At 41.0% G+C, this 18,227-nt stretch overlaps 2 protein-coding genes across 5 annotated transcripts in view; one reads left to right on the top strand and one right to left on the bottom strand.

The window, feature by feature from the left end:
• stk10 (serine/threonine kinase 10) overlaps positions 1 to 6,046 on the top strand; it is a 36,826-nt gene extending 30,780 nt beyond the window's left edge. The window contains exons 11-20 of the mRNA XM_072375066.1: positions 155 to 279; positions 1,085 to 1,208; positions 1,427 to 1,606; positions 1,727 to 1,819; positions 1,927 to 2,056; positions 2,179 to 2,303; positions 2,437 to 2,625; positions 2,710 to 2,835; positions 2,981 to 3,094; positions 3,714 to 6,046. Coding sequence (XP_072231167.1) covers positions 155 to 279; positions 1,085 to 1,208; positions 1,427 to 1,606; positions 1,727 to 1,819; positions 1,927 to 2,056; positions 2,179 to 2,303; positions 2,437 to 2,625; positions 2,710 to 2,835; positions 2,981 to 3,094; positions 3,714 to 3,854 — 1,347 coding nt within the window. The 3' untranslated portion in view covers positions 3,855 to 6,046. The remainder of the gene's footprint in view (positions 1 to 154; positions 280 to 1,084; positions 1,209 to 1,426; positions 1,607 to 1,726; positions 1,820 to 1,926; positions 2,057 to 2,178; positions 2,304 to 2,436; positions 2,626 to 2,709; positions 2,836 to 2,980; positions 3,095 to 3,713) is intronic.
• Positions 6,047 to 6,283: 237 nt separating this feature from the next.
• sh3pxd2b (SH3 and PX domains 2B) overlaps positions 6,284 to 18,227 on the bottom strand; it is a 38,064-nt gene continuing 26,120 nt past the window's right edge. Inside the window, exons 6-15 of one of the 4 annotated variants that reach the window (XM_072375067.1) lie at positions 16,594 to 16,619; positions 16,218 to 16,253; positions 14,335 to 14,466; positions 13,565 to 13,666; positions 12,060 to 12,143; positions 10,630 to 10,747; positions 9,488 to 9,702; positions 9,217 to 9,263; positions 8,986 to 9,111; positions 6,284 to 8,827 (exon numbers count right to left, since the gene is read on the bottom strand). In XM_072375067.1, the coding sequence (XP_072231168.1) occupies positions 7,286 to 8,827; positions 8,986 to 9,111; positions 9,217 to 9,263; positions 9,488 to 9,702; positions 10,630 to 10,747; positions 12,060 to 12,143; positions 13,565 to 13,666; positions 14,335 to 14,466; positions 16,218 to 16,253; positions 16,594 to 16,619 (2,428 nt within the window). In that variant the 3' untranslated portion in view covers positions 6,284 to 7,285. The remainder of the gene's footprint in view (positions 8,828 to 8,985; positions 9,112 to 9,216; positions 9,264 to 9,487; positions 9,703 to 10,629; positions 10,748 to 12,059; positions 12,144 to 13,564; positions 13,667 to 14,334; positions 14,467 to 16,217; positions 16,254 to 16,593; positions 16,620 to 18,227) is intronic. The other 3 variants (XM_072375068.1, XM_072375069.1, XM_072375071.1) reach the window with 3 other exon arrangements.

Raw genomic sequence — 18,227 nt, 5'->3', positions numbered from 1 at the left:
GTCAGTTTTTTTATTTTATTTTTTTATGTAAAGCTCTGCACACACACACACACACACGTGCACGCATGTATCCATCAACACTTAAAGTTTAAACAAATGTGATATGGTTGCTGTTTTTTTCCCTAAACTTAAATGATCTCTGTCTGCCTGTCAGGCCTTTTCCAGCAAGACTCTAAAGCGAACAAGGAAGTTTGTCATCGACGGTGTGGAGGTGAGTGTGACAACCTCCAAGATCATCCGAGATGATGAGAAGAAAGATGAGGAGATGAGATTCCTGAGGTATGTGGTTGACTCCTGCAGCTTCTAACATCCATGTACTCGGTACTCACCATCTGGATAAACAGTTTGACTTGTGTGCTCTTTGTGTTTCTTGGAAATTTGAATCTTTGAAGCCTTTTTCTTAGGAATTGAGGACCATAAACAGTTTTGTCTATTAATTCCTGAGCTAAGACTTCAGACAGCACTGTGGAAAGTGGCCTTTTGGATGTTGTTTTTTACAATGCCAACTATTTAAAGGACCCTGTTCCCCAGGGGTTTAGGTTCTTAAGATTAGAGTACACAAAGACCCAAACTGTTATGGGGAAAAACACCAATTTGGTCTGCAAAATTAGAGAAAAGCCAAATGTTTTGGTTGTTTATAGTGTGGTGTGAAGATGACTATTCGAGGTAGAGGGTCCATGCTGCTTTATTGCTGTGGTATTGTGACAGGAGTTGCTCGATGCTGTTTTAAATGAGCACTTTCTGCTGTCGGGCTTAAAAAAAAAAAAAAAAATGTTCTACTGCTGCCATCTCCTGGTGAGAATATGACTTTGCAGGCGTAGCACACAGAACAACCAACCTGAAAGTCATTCTGGTCAGAAAAGATGCTGCTCTGGTTGTTCGCTTCTCAAAACCATTGCAGAGAAAACCTTTCCTGCTCCAAGATGTTTACTTTCCCTCCCTTCTCCCATGCTGAGGCTTGGCCTGCCACTGCATAGAAAACGGATGATGTCAAATGATTTCTAAGCTCATAATGAGTATTAATTGGAAGTCTTTTTTCTAAGAGGTTGACATAGATGTGTAAAGGTGCTGCGTGTGTGTTCAGACGGCAGGAGCTGCGTGAGCTGCGTTTGCTGCAGAAGGAAGAGCAGCGTGCTCAGGCTGCTCTGAACGCCAAACTGGAGCAGCAGAGGGAGCTAATGCAAAGACGCATTGACCAGGATATGAATGTGAGTTGACGCTTCGATAGCTACAACCTGCAACATTAACAGCAGTTCAGCGAGCATGCAGATAACTATTTACAACCTGACCTTCACCATCAGTTGTTTTAGACTTAATCAGGTGATATAAATAAGGACACATAGGTGACATAAACCAGAACATTAAGGGCTTTTTTTTTTTTTTAATTTCCATTTAAAATTCTAACGTTCTTGTTGGTGTGTCTCAGGCCAAGAAGAAGCAATATGACACTGAGCTGGAGTATCTGGAGAAGAATCAAAAGCAAACTATTGAGAAAATGGAGGTAGACCACAATGTTAAACTGAAGGAAGAGACCAAACGCATCAAAACTGAGCAGGAACGAGAGCACCGCAGGTTCCAGGATCAGTTAAAACAGAGGAAAAAAGAGGTACTTTTAGAACAATCTGCCTGAAGTAATGCTTGTTGCAACAAGACTGAATATAAAGCAAGGAATGACAACTTCTCACGGCTTGCTTGAGCTCTGACCTGAAATGTGGCTTTTTTTTAGGTAAAACATTCCGTTGATAAGCTGCCCCGAAGTCAACGGAAAGAATCCCTGAGACAGAGTATGACTTCTTTCCAAGAAAAGAAGATAAAAGAGGTATGTTGATTGGTCAGTGGTCATTTGAGCAGGCTAAACTCAGCCCAAAGGAGCCAAATGCATTCTGTTCTGCATCCCTTCCTTGACTTGTTCTTTGCTGGAATTAGGAGGAGAAATTCTTAGCGGATCAAAGGAACCAACTGGACACAACGCTGAAGATGATAGTCGCCAACAACAAGAGACAGATCGCAGAGACTGAGAGAGAATGCCTCAACAAGAAGCACCAACTTCTCAGAGGTACAGTGACCTGTCCACGTGACTTCATCCTCGAGTCCTCTTGATACTAGCCCCACGCCACTTTTGTGGGAAGTTACATTTGGGCAGTGCTTTACATATTCTGTTCTGATAACTGTGATTAGACCGTGAGTCTGTTATATGGAAAATGGAGGAGACGAATCTGTATGAGAGACACCAGTTGTTGAAGCAGCAGTTGAAAGACCAGTACTTCCTCCAGAGGCATCAACTCCTCAAGAAACACGAGAAGGTCAGTACCTCTTTGCACCAATCACCAAACACAGATTTAACTTGTCGTTGCATGTAAATCACAAGAGAACGTGTCTCTCGCTAATCTTCCCAAGTGCGTCTAAGTTTTCCCTTCTTTTTCGGTGTCTCTCCAGGAGCAGGAACAGATGCAGTGCTACAACCAGAGAATGATTGAGATTCTGAAAGCTCGGCAGCAGCAGGAGAAGAGCCGGTTGCCCAAGATTCAGCGCAGCGAGGCCAAGACTCGCATGGCCATGTTCAAGAAGAGCCTCCGCATCAACTCAACAGGCAGCGCCTCGGAGGACCGCGAGAAGATCAAACAGGTAGGGCCCCAGGGTTTCACACTCCGTGTCTGACTTGGTGTTCGGTTGATTATTCAGTAACTCACTCCCTGTGGGGCTCTTCAGTTTTCTCAGCAGGAGGAGAAGAGGCAGAAGGCAGAGAGGCAGCATCAGCAGCAGAAACACGAGAACCAGATGAGGGAGATGATCGGTCAGTGTGAAAGCAACATCAGAGAGCTGCAGCAGCTACAGGTGAATGAGGAGCAACACGTCTTCGTTTTGCACGTTACTTCTGAGGCACTTGTTTTTGTCGCATAATAGGTGTCACACACCGCAGTAGAAAATGATCAGTATAAGTAGCCTGCAGATGCTAACACAAGCTTGTTTTGTTCGTCAGAATGAAAAGTGCCACCTTCTGGTTGAGAATGAGACTCAGAGGCTTAAGTATCTGGATGAGCAACACAACCAGATGATGAAGGACTGGAGGGATCAATTGATGCCCAGAAAGAAGGTACTTCCAGCAACATTTTGCTACACAAATCTACTTTGTGGCCCCTGGCACACACAAATACCATATGTTTTGCCTCGTATATTTACTGAGACACAAATGTACTGTTCTGTTTACATTTTGTGTGTTCTTTGCTGGGGTTAAAGAGATGTACTGGACACTCTGGCAACATATTAACTCTAAAATGAGTTCAAAACTTTATAACGGTGCCAACTTTCCTAGTTTAGTATTAAAGATCTGTGTTTCCATCCATCCAGAATTCTTCCAGATGTGCAACGCTCTGGTGGTGATGCAGTAAATCTGTAGTTTCCTGCAACACGCTTGCAGCATGTGTATAATTATCTTGTTCTCTTATCCTAAGATCTAAGTATAATTCACATAATTCACAAGTGTTTCACAACTCTCTAAATTTCATGAAGGATATTAACTTCTTGCACAACATGAAACCTTCGGTTCATATTTATGCTGCATGCATGAAAGGTTTTCCATAAAACGCCTTGTAGCGGTTTTACCTGCACAACATTCAAACACAGTCGGGCTATATAAGATTATGCAGGCTTTGCAACACAGTCTCTACGCCGGTGCAGTAATCTAATGCACATTTTACTCCGCACCCTCCTAGGCTCTCGAAGATGAGCTGGAAATGAAAAAAAGAGACCAGGAGGCGTTCTTCAGGATGAGTGAGATCTCTGACTGCCCAAACCCCAGCTCTCCTCATAAACTCTCCAAGTTTGTGCCTTACCAAGACTCTTCTACCACATGAACGCAGATGCTGTGATGTCGCACAATGTTCCATTTGCCTTACCAGTAGTAGCAGCATACCTATCCCTCCATTTGGTTTCATTTTTATTTTAGTGAATATTTATGTTTTAACTCGTGTTTTAACTCACGTTTGATGATTATTCTTTGGAACAAAATGTTTGTTTGTATTTGGTGTGCTTCACATGATTCGCACACTCAGTATCTGCTCCCATACAGTGCCTATGTTTCTTTTTTTTCAAATGTTCAAGTCTTTCTTATTGCCCACCAGTGAAATGTGAGTAGTGTGACGCTGCAGCTGCTTCTTTAATGGAGCTGAAGATACCAAATGATCTGCTTTTACTGGGTAACTATTAAGAAAACACACTTTATCAGTGGAACAGTGTTATCCAAAGTGCCCGGCCCTGGAATTTCTTTTGTATGACAAGTAGGAATGCTATGAGTACTGGCGAGCCAGTAACCTTTTTTTGTTAACTTTAAATTATCAGTGACGTCTTCTGAATTGGTTGCCTTGGTTTAACTTTGCTCTGATGATCTGATAAACTCTGATGCATGTCACATGGATGCCAGAGTGTATTTACTGCTTAAAGAAAAGCAAAACCCAGGTTTAATACTGTGCTTTTTAATTAAAGCGTTGATATTTCTTTCTGAGACATCCATGGCATGAAGTACGGGCTTTAAATCTTTGTTTTTTTATTGATGGGGAATTAAGCAAAATTGTTATCAATTATTCAGGAATTGGATTTTTATCACAAGGGAAGACCGTTTTTCTTAGCGTTGCTGTTAGTTCGTTTTTTGTATTTTTACTGTAAAAATCAGCCACACTGGATGGGAACTGGCAAAGCCAAAGTAAAGTACAGTTTTTTTTGTTTTTTTTTCTATGTTGTGTAGGGAACTTAAACCTGTTAAGTGTACAAATCTTATACCAAGTGCGGTGAAAGAACAGCCTGCTAACCAATGTGCAATATTACACGTATGTCTCCGCTAAGCTTAAAGTTTATTTTTCTTAAAAGTTTGCCTTCCTTTGCACTGAGAGGGGGAATAATATGAAGAGTTAAACTCCAAATAACTATATAATAACCTTTTAAAAAAAATCTTAGTTTAAGTCATTTATAATTTAATAAACAAGAATTGAGTGGCATACTTGATTTTGATGGTCTGATTTTTGGAAAGTAGGGAGTGCAACCATTCAGTCTGCTGTATGATGCATTCAGCCTTCAGTTGAAACCTATCGCCTTGTTGAGTGAGGGAAAAAGAAAAAGTGTTTTGTTGCGGAGTTTGGCCTGCAGATTTACACTGAATCAGGTACAGCTTAATTGCTCTTTCTCACACTTTCTCTAAGATTTAAATTAATTGTGAAAGTTTATTTTCTGTTGTGTTTAACGGCTTCATCTTCTTCCTCTGCCTCAGTTTACATAACATTATTTGTGTGGAGGGACTGTGAGTATGAATGAAACTGTATCAGAAGGAACCACTGATTAAAAAAAGAAAAAAAAAAATGCAGATTTTCTAATTACTCAATTATGGTGACAATTTTTCAAAATTTCTCCCAGTAGAAGCACTAGAATGTCATGCTGCGAGGGACATCGAGGAGTTCAGTTTTGGACAAAGGAATTGAAAAAGGTGAAAAGCTTGATGATATCACCAGTTCTGTTACATCTGGAGCGATCACCGTCTCTCTGGTACCTGTGAAAGCCACGTTGTTTTTTTACAAACGGAATGGGAGCCCTGAAGAGTGCTGTTGGTGAAGGAGCTGGGAGAATGATTTAGAAACAGTATGACTCTTGAGAAGGGGAAAAAAAAAATCAGATTTTTTTTTTTATTGACTTAAAGCAAAAGCAGAGTTGATGTAATGACAATACAAAGTAAAAAAAAAAATCAATTACATTACTGAAATGAAACCATCCAACACATACATTTGCGTTGCAGTGTTCTGTACCCTCCTGCCCCTGAACATGTCTTCAAGGTTCCGTTAAAAATTAGCTTCTTTTCCAGCTGGTAACATATCGGCATTTGTGTAAAATGTGGCGTGTAGGTGGAACGTTATAGCAACTAGAAGCAGAACAGAATCGGTGTTACAGCTTGAAGCCTTGTCTGCACACTTGTCTTCTTAGATCGGACGAGTCAATTCGGGACAAGTGGGTGTGAAATTAGTGGCTGCATGTTTGACAGAATGTTCTTAAATGTTCCCTTAATTTCACTTGACAAAAACAAATCCCTTATAACTTTTAACTGCTCAAAGTGTACAAAGGGGGGGAAAAGAAGGGGGGGACTACTGGATGGACCAACAAAGGCAACAGTTAAGATAGGACTCTTACTACTGTACAATAAAAAATAATTTGCTATACTGAGCACGCTTGAGACCAGTCAAGCATTAATGTAAAACATTATTTTTGTACAATGGTCATCGCTTTGAGCACCACACTTCATTTAGAATACTGCAAGTCATTGCACAAACCAATGTAAATCCTCTATTCTTATGGTCTGACATGCAGATTTGCACTGCAATTCACATTTAGCAAAACTCAATTCCAGATGTGAGATAACACAAATACTTTTGACACAAAGCCTCCTCGCACCCTCTAAGTTTGGATATTTCAGCCTCGTCCTTCCATATTAAGAAATGAGACGGATATTGTGTTGTGCTGTGGATAAAAATGACAACATGGCACATTAAAAGGCCTGTCAAAATGCTCTGTGGTATTCTCCCTCCCTCCTTCAGGGTGTGCAAAACTTAACTTACCTCACCTGAACTGAGTGAAAGTGCACATCTGTTACAAATCACTGCAACAATGATTATGTGGTCCATAAAGAAAAGCATTGTGATGGCCGTAAACTAATACGCAGGTCTCTGCTAAAACACGCTGCATGTCTACTTGGTCAAAGATATATTGAAAAGTAATTGCTAATAGCACTTTAAAGCCAAGGTGAAGTTGATTAACTTCACCCATGAGCTCATGTGCAGCCTCCACCAGAGCGACTGGCGAGATTTGAACATCTGCTCCTGTGATGAGGATCCTTGATCTCCAGACAAATAATTCCAACGTGGACTAAGTCTATGGCTGCATACTGTTTAATAAGCACTGAAGCATTTTTGCATATACTATTGAGGCACCATATAAAAGGCATGGGTGATATATGTTTACTGCTCTTCACGTGTCTAGCCTGAGTAATGGCAAAACGGACACAAAAGCAAGTAAGAAGTCATAAAAAAGCGAGAAAAAAGACAAATAAGTAAACATCACAAAACCCCAACAAGGCGATGTGTTATTGCTGTTTCAGGTGGGTAGAATATTCTTATGAATATATATATATATATATGTATAAAAGAAAAAAGAGGTACCTATAAATAATAATAAAAAACTGAAGTAGCAAGCGATGTTTTGTTCTCTACTTATTTTTCCATACGGTTATACTCTAAAACATATTTACTACCTAAGGTTTCTTGCTCAGGTAGTTCGAGGGGATCCAGCTCTCGACATCTTCTCCTACATTTTTACAGAACCACCAACCACTGCTGTTTTTCTCCAGAACCTCGAACACTGTACCCACCTTGAAGCCGGATGTTTGCTCATCCCCCTCAAAGTCTGCCACAGCTAGATAGAGCTCATCCTTACTTGCTTCCTTTAGTAAAGGTGGAAGTTTGTCTTTGGGTGGTCCTGGCTTCTCACTCTTCAACTGAGGTTTGGGTGGAATTGGGATTTTATGCACCTTAAGCTCTTCTTTCTCTTTGGTTGGAGGCGGCTGAGCAAACCCTTTGGGTTTCGGGGGAGGGGGTCTGCTGAGTGGTGGTGGTCCTGGCTTTGGGATTTCCTGGAGTTCTCTTAGAGGAGGAGACTTGTGTTCGGTTGGGCTCGATGGGTCAGTTTTCTTTGGAGGAGGAGGTCTCCTTGGAGCCATGGTGGGAGGTCTCTGAGGGGGTTCCTTGTGGGGGGGCACGGCTGGTTTTGCAGAGGGGGGTGAGCTGTCCAGGTTAAGACCATTTGTGTGTTTTGATGGGAGTTTCGGCTCATCAGTGCACTTACCATTGTTAAGAAAAGGGACGTGGACTGGGGAAGAGCTAGGGGGCGAACTCTGATGGGAACTATTTCCTGCTCCTGAGGTGCCATTTTGATGGTTCACCTCACCTGACGCAGAGCCAATGTCTGCAGGTTTTGATGGCCTCAACTTGCTTCTCAGGTTGGTGATGTCCACTTTGTTCTCTGCTGGGGGATCTGGCTTGGCAGCTGGAACAGGTTTAGGTCTGAGCACCGGCTTGGGTTTCATAAGCACTGCAGGTCCAACTGCTTCCGGTTTCTCTTCTTGCACCTCTGGCTTTTGTTTTGGCGGCTGTTTGGGTACAGGCTTCAGATTAAACTTCTTTACCTCTTTGGCAGAGATCTTGTGGCCACATTCGAGACCCATTTCATTTCGAAGATGAAGAGCTTTGCTCTTATCATCTTTCTTGGCCTCTGCTGGTTTGTCTGGTTTGAATGGGGCAGTTTTGGGTGTAACAAGGGGCATGATGACCCCAGGTGCGGGGGGTTTCGGGGGCAAAGGCTTGGGGTGATCTGGTCTTGGTTTCTCTGCTACCTCCAATTCAAAGCTCTTATTAATGGACTCCCTTCGAGGAGGCAGAGCTGGTTTCTCCTCCACTGGAGGGGCTGCTGGAGCTGGCGGCAAAGGCCCAGAGAAGGCAGAAGTCCCTTTGCTGGCATTGGACTTCCAGTCTCTCAGCTTAGGCCGGGCACAGGACTCAGAAGCTGTGGTCGGCTCATCTGGTAAAGGCTTGGACCAGGTGTCATCTGTGCCTGAAGCACTTGAAGAACCACCATCCTCCAGCCTCAGCCTCTCCATCTCATTGGGCAGTGGAGCAAGGAAATTGGGTCGCAGGGCGTTACTGGTCTTCTTGTACTTGTCAATATATGTGGCAGGTGCCCAGCCCTCTTTGTCATCAATCTGAATATACCACCAACCACTCGTATTCTTCTCAATCACCTAATAGGCATAAAAAAAAAAAAGGGGGGTTCAATAAATCTTTTAAATTACTGACGTAGATAGACATACCCTCATTCAAAAGTTTAATTTAGAGTTGTGGTACGGTAAGTGATAGCACACAGAGTAATCTATACTTTAAAAAAATAAGAAAGTTTCACCTCTACTTTGACTCCAGCTTGAAAGCTAATACCATCTGGGATGGTGGTCTGAAAGTCTGCTATGGTGTAGAACTCCTCCTCAACCTGAGGAGGGACGGGCGGCTTGGGTAGGTTTGCACCACGTGGCTGTGGGACGCCGGAAAGATACATAGACATTAGGTTGATGAAAAAAAAATGTATCATGTGAAATTCAATTATTTTTCTTCCAAGACAAGCAGTATTACATCTTACAATGGTAAGATCTCTGCGTGGAGGAGGTCTGTGTCTCAATCCCACTTCTGCAGAGGAAAAAGATGTGGTGTCAGCAAGTCTTTCAAACAAAATCTGAAGTTAGGTTTTCATTTCCATTTGTTCTTTGGGTATTTTGACTGCGTCTGGGGATCACAACTGCTTCCTCAATTTCATCGCCGCCATGTTTGCAACAATTAAGGATTTATCAGTTGTGTGCGAGCCGCTCATATGTCTATGACACGAATCACAAGCTGCTGCTAAATTCACTTACTGCTTTTGTTGTTCTCAGAGAAAATCGAGAGTCTGTTTTCCTTCTGGCTGTTGTCTCGGTTCTCTCTCGCTGCGTTGTTTTGCTGGTTCTGTTTAGAAAAGCCTTCCAGGTCGTTTGTGCTGGCATGAGCAACGGCACCTGCCGACTGCCTTTGGCTCTGAATATCAGACTTCTTCAGGTAAGAGGCTGGGGCCCAGCCCTCACGGCCCTGGTACCTGCATGGAGGAGAAACACAATCAACCTGCAGTTAGTGGGATACCATCAACAGTTCAAGTATTTCTCATCTATGGTACTGTGGTTTCTGACAGTATTTGCACACTAAAATGTAGGAATGTTTTCTTTTCAAGAAAAACTGCAAAATGTTCCACAAGGGGAAGTTTGTTTGCATTTAAATGATAAATAACAGTTTTCATGTTTCATCAGCTTAGCCAACCAGTGGATATTTTTCTCCAGGACAATCCAGCCTTGGTCTGCGACTGGCTTAAGAGCTGAATACTGCGTCTGAATACTGCGTCTGAATACTGCGTCTGAATACTGCGTCTGAAATACTGCGTCTGAATACTGCGTCTGAATACTGCGTCGCATATACAGGAGACATAGACTGAGCACCAGAGCTGTGTAAAAGGGATTTTTCTCCTTGGCAGGAGGTTATTTCTGCATTTTAAACATTGAGTGTAGTTTCTAGTCTTCTAGTTATTTTTTTTAACTTTTTTGTCTGGGCATGACTGTGACACTTTTACAGTCTTTACGTTGCTTCTACGTAAGAACTTCCTCAGTAATATCTTGTAAATCTGTGTCTGTCTGTAAGACATTCGATATTAAGCCCACACAGGTGTGCCTGGAGGAGTACCACAGATGCACTCCATCATGAAAAAGACTGATGTGTTCCACTAAAGTTGTCCCTTAGCTTTATTTGTTTTGTTAAATATCAATGTGATAGCAAGTGTCAACCTTTTTTAATTACAATAGTTAATTACAGTTACAAATTATGTAGATGTTCATTTTCTAATTGATCAAACATGACATAAGTTATTGAGCTTTTGGTTTAAAAGTCGAAACACTTTCTTGGGCTACTGCAGGAGAGCATATTTACTTTTATTACGTTTGCCATTAGCTTACAGGATGTCAGGGGTTTCAATTACCTGATCTTCCACCAGCCTTCCAAATTCTTCTGAATAACTTCGACAACCATGCCTCTCTCTAGGTCAATCTCATCCTCACCCCTGGCCGAGTACGGGTAAATCACCGAATACTTCTCTTCTGGAGTTGGAACAAAAGCACATTATTAAATGTAAAAGTACAATGACAAGTGAGGAATTTTCTGTGTGCAGGGTCACAAATACTGGAACACAAAAAAATGCCGATGGATGGGAAAAGCTGGGAAACAAAGCACACACACTGGCAAACCTGGATTATAATGACTTGGAATGTTTTTAAAAAGTAGCAATTTTCTTCACATTCAAACTGATACAAAGGTGAAGGTGGGCAGGTCTGCATTCACTAACACTGGTATTGTTGGTGTGCACTAAAGATAACCTAACAATGAAAGGGCTCCACAATGACCTTTTACCTATGATTCAGGATGAGATACTGTGGGTACCACGGACAGGCTGATTAGGAATGATCACATATTTAAAGAAGCAAGGCTGGGGCAACATATGGTGGAATGAGAAGATATAACACACACACAAGCTCACAGCTCTTGAACCAGCCCTCATTTCTCTATATATTGCCAACTAAAGGTCCGTGCTCTGTGGAGGATTCATCCCTCCATAACACTTGTTGCCACTGATTTTCAGTCCACTTCTTGAGTCATTTGGCATAGCTCGGCCTTTCCGTGGAGGTCATTTCTGATGGAGCTTTAGTGAACAGAAGGTGGATCAACTGAAGGACCAGGTGAATCTCTTAAGTCCTGTTTCAGGTCTTTGCAGTCAATGTTTCCTATGTCTTAACCCTCTGGGGTCTGAGCCGTAATGAGGTCATGCAATCTGATCACGCCGGCGTGATCACAGACCTCAGAGGGTTAAGGACATGAGTTTCAGATATTGTTAAAGAAATGGGGAAAGTGATGTGAGTGTGCAACAGGCTGCTACTAACAAAGTGACTAAAGATACTATTTAAAATGTGCTCTTTGCCAAGTAAAAAACATACCTATACTTCTGAAAGTCATCAGGTAAAAGGAATTAACTGCTAATGAGTGAAAAAGAAGACAATGTTGAGAGATGAACTTTGAAACATCCTCAGAAAGTCTGGATAACTGTTGCTCAAGACCATTTTAAAAGATTACAGAAAGGTCTGGCACGTTAGAAGCAAATTATAATGAAATGAGGGGTGGATCAAGACTTACGTACAAAAGTGTCTATAATTAGCTTTAAATAGTTTTAATCTTACAACCAAATGCACAATACATTTTGCATGCAACAATTTCATTTACATGCCAGGGTCACTCATGCAACCTTTGTTCATGCATAAAACATATACACAGATGTGCACTCGTGTGCGGAGACACACACACACAGACACACACACACACACATTCAGTAAAGGGGGAAAAGAAAGTCGTGCGCTCCACCTGGCCCAAAGCCTGTGCTGAATAGATCCCCTAAAGTTCTGCGACGACCCACATGCCTTGGCAGTGACCAGAATCTCCGAGGCACTGGCATCCCAGTGCAGTGAGCGGGGCAAAATAGGAAGTGAGCATTACATGTGCCATTGGGATGATGTTTCAGCCTAAATGACAGCACTGATGGGGTTTTTTCTTCAAATCAATGGGAGTAAACTTACAAGCTTATTCTACTTTACCATGATATTGCACAACAGTGTTGGCGCGCCATGTTGAGCCTAAAGTGAGAGTTTTCCTGGTCATATGTATGAATCTTTTATCCCTGCTAACATACCATCAGAACTTACACTGAACGCATTACCTGCGTTCAATATTTCAAATTAAACTATAAAAAAAAAGAAAAAAGAAAAACCTCCTCTGACACTGATGGTTTTCCCGGACAGCACAATCACATTACATTTATTTCTACATTACAATTCCGGTACATCGAAAAACATAATTTAAATGTTGTCTGGAAGAATCATTAAATCTGAGTTGATGCCTGGATTTGAAACCACATTAAAGTGCTTGTTATAACTGAATAATCTGAAAAAGGTCAGTGTGAGACATGCCAAGACAATGTTAATGAATGTTTCCATTTTCATTGTCAACTTAAACTGAATCAAAGGGTGATCGATGACATCTTTTCAACAGTCACAAAAGGTTTTGTGCAAGTCAGCAGAGGTAATGTGATATACTGGCAGACCTGTAGGAACATGTGTTAGTCATACCTCTGTATGACGTTCTGCAGTTACAGTGGACCAAACTGCATGCACTCAGATGGTGTTGCAGAAATTTAACTGTTAATTAGCTGAATAGTCTGTTTTACACAGCTACTGTGCTGCTGCAGCTAACAGAACACAAATTGAGTTTTTTTGGGGTGTCAACTTTATTGTTTATGAGCTGCAGGAGCAGTTTACACATAAAAGGAAGCATCGGCAGTGTATTGTTCTGGAATAAATGGGCAGTATGTATTTACTACTTTGCGTAGTTAACGCATCTCTGCCAGCATTCCTGTCTTGCAACAACAGTTTAGCTTTCTTCTGTAGTTATTCATACGTTCTTCACACCTCTCCTTTCATCAAACCGTTGCTCTTGACTGAATTTGTGTCAGTAAAAGGCACATAAAATGCCCCCTTTCAAGAGAGGGCACAAAGAGCCTGAAGAGGAAGCCCTGGGTTAACAAAGATCATAACCACCACTGTGACACCCTTTACCCTTTGGAGTGCTTTGCCTTAGGCCCACGCACCCTGCCAGAGTGTTGGCATCAACACACATCAACTCTCCAGAAAAGCACAATGCTGCATGGACTACAGAGGGCAACAGTAAAAGTCTTACACGCTCTCATTTTTTCAACAGTTTAGAATTGACTTGCACACTGGTTTCACAGTTTTGATTTAAAAAAAATCCAAATTGTTTCTTTTTGGGGATGTCAGACCTAAATAAAAGTACCTAGATGTTAAGCTGAAATTTACCTTCTTCCCCAGGAATAGTAAAGTCATCGGGGTCATCCTGTGCCTCAAGGCAAGTAGCAGGGACCCAGCCCTGGGCATCCTCTGAGCTCACAAACCACCATCCTAAATGAGCAGAATACAAACACATCCATGGACAAGATCTCTTGAGAATTCAGTTTAAGGATTTGTCGTAATTTATCAGCCTCATTTACAAAAAACACTTAGATTTTAAAGTCAACTGGACCAGATCAGAACCATGATTGGGTATAGAAAATAGAATGTGCCAGGAAATTAGCTGTGTGAAAGGGCATGAGGTTGAAAACGGCGGGGATCTTTGAGCCCCCAGGCTGCACTGCAACAAAACCAAACATGATTTTGTGGTGAAATCACCGCATGGACTCTTCTTATAACATTATCTAAAACCACAGTAAGTGGACACTGTTCACCACTGCATGCACAAATGCAAGTTATCACTTCTCTGGGCCTGACTTAATGTGAAATGGGCTGGAAAACTGTCCTTTGGTCTGGCAAATCAAAATCTGAAATTCTTTTCTTGGGATGATGGTGCATCATCCGGTCTGAACCTTTTGAGGTCTGTGTGTTATTCTCTTTCTATTCACAGTTCACAAAGGATACACACGTTTAAAATATATATATATATTGGGAGAAGGGTTAAAATATACAAATAATATATTTGAATTCTTTCTTTTTGAAACCTCTATGTAACACCTGTCTGAAACTAGCAATCTCGGGAACAGTCATGTAAAGAAACTATAACTGAATGAACTTGCCTGATTCATTTTTCTCAATGACCTCCACCACCTGACCTACATGCAGGCTGATCTCAGAGCTCTCCTGCTTCTCATAGTCTGTTACAGCCACATACTGGTCGAGGAGCAGAGGGTCTGCAGAGGTTGAATCTCCTGTTAGAAAAGGGAAACAAAGTCTGACGTTTATTCGGCTCCATCTCTATGCTCCTTTCTTAGGTAAGCTGCAATTGAAAGCTTGATGAAGTGGAAAAAGCCTCCCCTCATTTTATTCTGCTATTTACTTAAGATCTTTGGTAATATTAGCTAATGTGGTTAAGGAAACTCCATGACCTTGGAATCATATGATTACATCTGCGTAGTTTGAAGGTATTGACCTTTAAAGGGTTTTATATCTCCTTGCCCAAATATAATGTGACCTTTTAAAATGTCATATTTCAAGAAATCTACTAAAAACCACATCTAAGCATGGTCCTTACACAATAGCTCGTATCCAACTGTAGAGCTACATTTAGAAGAAAAACCTAATCCCTCTTATGATGAAATGCCATGAATAATTCCGAGATAACAATTTGTCCAAAAGGTATTAAGTAAAAAAGTTTAAATGAGAAGAGGCTTGTCTGCGGTATTCACTGAGACACAAAGCACAGGAGGTGGTGTACGAGGTTGGAAAGACGGAACGAGGGAACTAAAAAGCTTGCAGTTGAAGAAAGGGAGATAAGGAGAAAGGGGCTGAAGGGCGTGATTTGGAAAGGGATGGAGGGTTAATTCAATCACTGACATGAATGCGATTTCACCATGGAAACAATCGAACTCCACCAAGACCCACCACCACTGTTATCTACGACTCGGCATTAGAAAAATCAACTTTAACATACAAGGGGCTCAGAGCGCAACTACGTGTTACATTTACAAGAATAAACCCTGCCAGGTGAACGTCACCATATACAGTCATGTGAGAGCATGAAGTAAACCCTCTTTCAATTCAAAGGATTTATAGATAAGGATACAAAGGATAAAAAAATAAATAAAACAATGTGGTCTTGAAATGACATAAATGGTCAATTAATCAAGTGCATTTGATTAGCAGCACCTGGCTGCTATTTACCCACTTAATTCCCACGGAGGCAGCAAGGGTTTTCCCACACCAGATCTGTATTTTGACTTAATTTTTGTTCAACAAATGATGGCCAAGTGAAATATGTTGTGCTGTTGCTCGCCTGAAGTTGTATTTACCAAATTTTAAGACCTTGTGTCTTGACATGCTGTTAAATAACACCTTAGAACTAAAAGTGGGCGTACGTTCCTCTTCACATGACTGCAACTGCAAAATGAAACAACAACAAAAAAAAACTATCCAACTCTTTAGTTTTTTTCATAGCGTTTTACCAGATTGTAAGTGTCCCACCACTTCAGTTAGCAATGAATCTTTATTCAGTCAGTGCGATATTGCAGTATTAGTAGAGGAAACATTTCTCAGAAGTAGTACTAGCAGAAAAGTAGCAAAGTTAGCTTAATTTAAAACAATGCTTCTGAGATAGCAAGCTAATAATGTCGTTAGCCCCTGTCATGTAATGTTTTAATAATTTTTAATTCATGACAATAGCATTCAGAGGCATATTGACATCATTTTGCTATTTTAAACAAATCAGTTTACAATATTTATAGTTTTTAATGCTTTAGGGAACTTTATTGGAGACTTATATTGAAACTATCCCTACTGTGAACCACTTAGATTTGAAAATTTGACGTTGTTTGCTTCTCTTACAGACCCCAACGCAAGCCCCAAGCCCTCAACAGAGCCACATCCCACCTGCCCAGGCCAGGGAAGGAGAGGGGGAACAGGCCATTAGCAACCCACTGGGTTACACACACAGCACGACAAAGCATGACAGTGCGTTTACTACCTCGCTTTAGGAAAGTAGTCGCTCTCTCCACAAACCCTGATGAAAAGGAAAATGAATGGAGAAGAAAACTGAAAAAAAAATAATATGGATGCAACTGAAGAACAGTAGATGAACTGAGAGAATACAGAGTATATACAAAAGATGAGAAAAATAATGATTCTTTGCTCATAAATTCAGCTAAAGAGAAAGTCAAGAATAGTGAGTATGTGTAAAAAAATAACTATCAAACTACCACTAGATGGAGGTAATGTCATGTCATTTATCATTAAAATATTTTTCTGCACTTCCTTTTGTTAAAAAAAAAAAAACTAAACAAAAAGAACAGGCCACTTAACCCTGTTTGCATTTTAATTATACAAACAAAGCAGAGTCTTACCTGACTTCTTCTTTCCAATGGGTTCCCTGTTAAAGAGAGGAAACCATCACAAAACGGCACCACTTATGAGGGAACCTCTGACTTTCAATGTTTTTCCACATATACAATTATTATTAATTATTATCTATTTATATCTCACAAGACATCAATAACGATGACTATTATCTCATCCTGTGTAATTAATATGAAACAGAAACATCAGAGGATCTGGATCTGCTTCCATGTGTAACCCCGGGCCAACATGTAGAAAGAGTCTCTGGATAGCTGAGCTCGAAAAAACCTGGCCTGATGTTAAATTAAATGCAGCATCTGATGGGTCTGTTTCAGACATTAGCCAGATAAATAGACCATCACTCGGAGGCAGCAGTCAGGAGCTGATTCAACGACCAGATGTCTCTAAAGAAATCATTGGTGGCAAATGCTCAGTTTTCCTCACTTTCTCTCCTGCTTTGTTATCTAAATATTGCTCCCTTAACTTTATGGCCTTCCATCGCCCCCTTTTTCCATCTCACATCTTCCATGTCTACTTAGCTCACTCCCTCATCTGCCTTGATCATTTTTCTTGGCAGCTACTTTCCATCCATTTCCCTGCATCCACACGAACACTTTCAGTCTCATAAAGCATTGTTTGATTAGTAGAACTGTTAATTGTGGAGACTTAGTCTCAATAAATCCTTACCCATAAGCATTCCCATTAATGTGCTATAAAAAGAAAGACAAAGGCAGGCCAACAAAAGCAGTACCAATAATTCTGCTCATTGCAGAAAAATGTGCATAACATATTTGTCTGCTTGCTTTTTCATTTAAAAAGAGGTGAGGTCAGGAGAACATAATGTAGTGGGCACCGCCAGTGACCCGGATCCTTGACCCAATGGGATTATCTTCACTAGTTTAGTAAAAAACTAAATAAATCCTCCCACATGTGTTTGCATCACTTTGAGGCTAGTGAGAAGAAAATTGCTGGAGAGCAAATTTTACTTTTAAAAGAACATTTATACCCTCAGGTGATACTTTTTAGTCACGATAAACAAGGGAAAGAAAAGCCAGCTTTATTGTTAGAAATAAGGTGAAACTTATTAAACTCCCCCTACAAAAACAGTTCTAACAGATTAGCTCTGATGTCTGGAGACTTTCTACACCTAATGGAAAACCTTATGGAAAACTGCTGCCGTACAACACAAGACTCAGAATGTCAATTTAAGTGATAAATGCCACCTCTCCCTCTAACCCATCTCACTTCATTTAAGTGTTTCTTTCTCTACTGGCTGTATAAAAGCTTCTAATTCTTTCCATCAGTCTTGATAAATCAGGATTTATCAACCGAGTATTTCGTGTCTCTCTGATCCATACTATCAGCTTTTCCTTTAATTGTCTCACTCTTGTTACGACACATCCTCTTTTCTCCAGATTTCCTCTTCTCTGACTCATTTTGAGCTTCACACACTTCCTCATTACAGTTCATTTCTCCCGTTCCTCTCCTTTTTGCTGCTCTTAAGGAAACAGTCTAACAGGTCTGTCTCATGGTAGCAGATTTATAGGCTAAGATAAATCTTCTCCCTCAGTGACTGCTGTGTCTGTACACCAGCCTTGTTGTCAGTCAGCCAAACAACAGAAACAACAGAGGGCAGTAATCC

The sequence above is a fragment of the Leuresthes tenuis genome, unplaced genomic scaffold, assembly GCF_036924035.1.
Source record: "Leuresthes tenuis unplaced genomic scaffold, fLeuTen1.0.hap1 SCAF_21, whole genome shotgun sequence".
Lineage (NCBI taxonomy): Eukaryota > Metazoa > Chordata > Actinopteri > Atheriniformes > Atherinopsidae > Leuresthes > Leuresthes tenuis.
The sequence above is the reverse complement of the archived record's forward strand: the minus strand, read 5'-3'. Positions and strand labels throughout refer to the sequence as shown.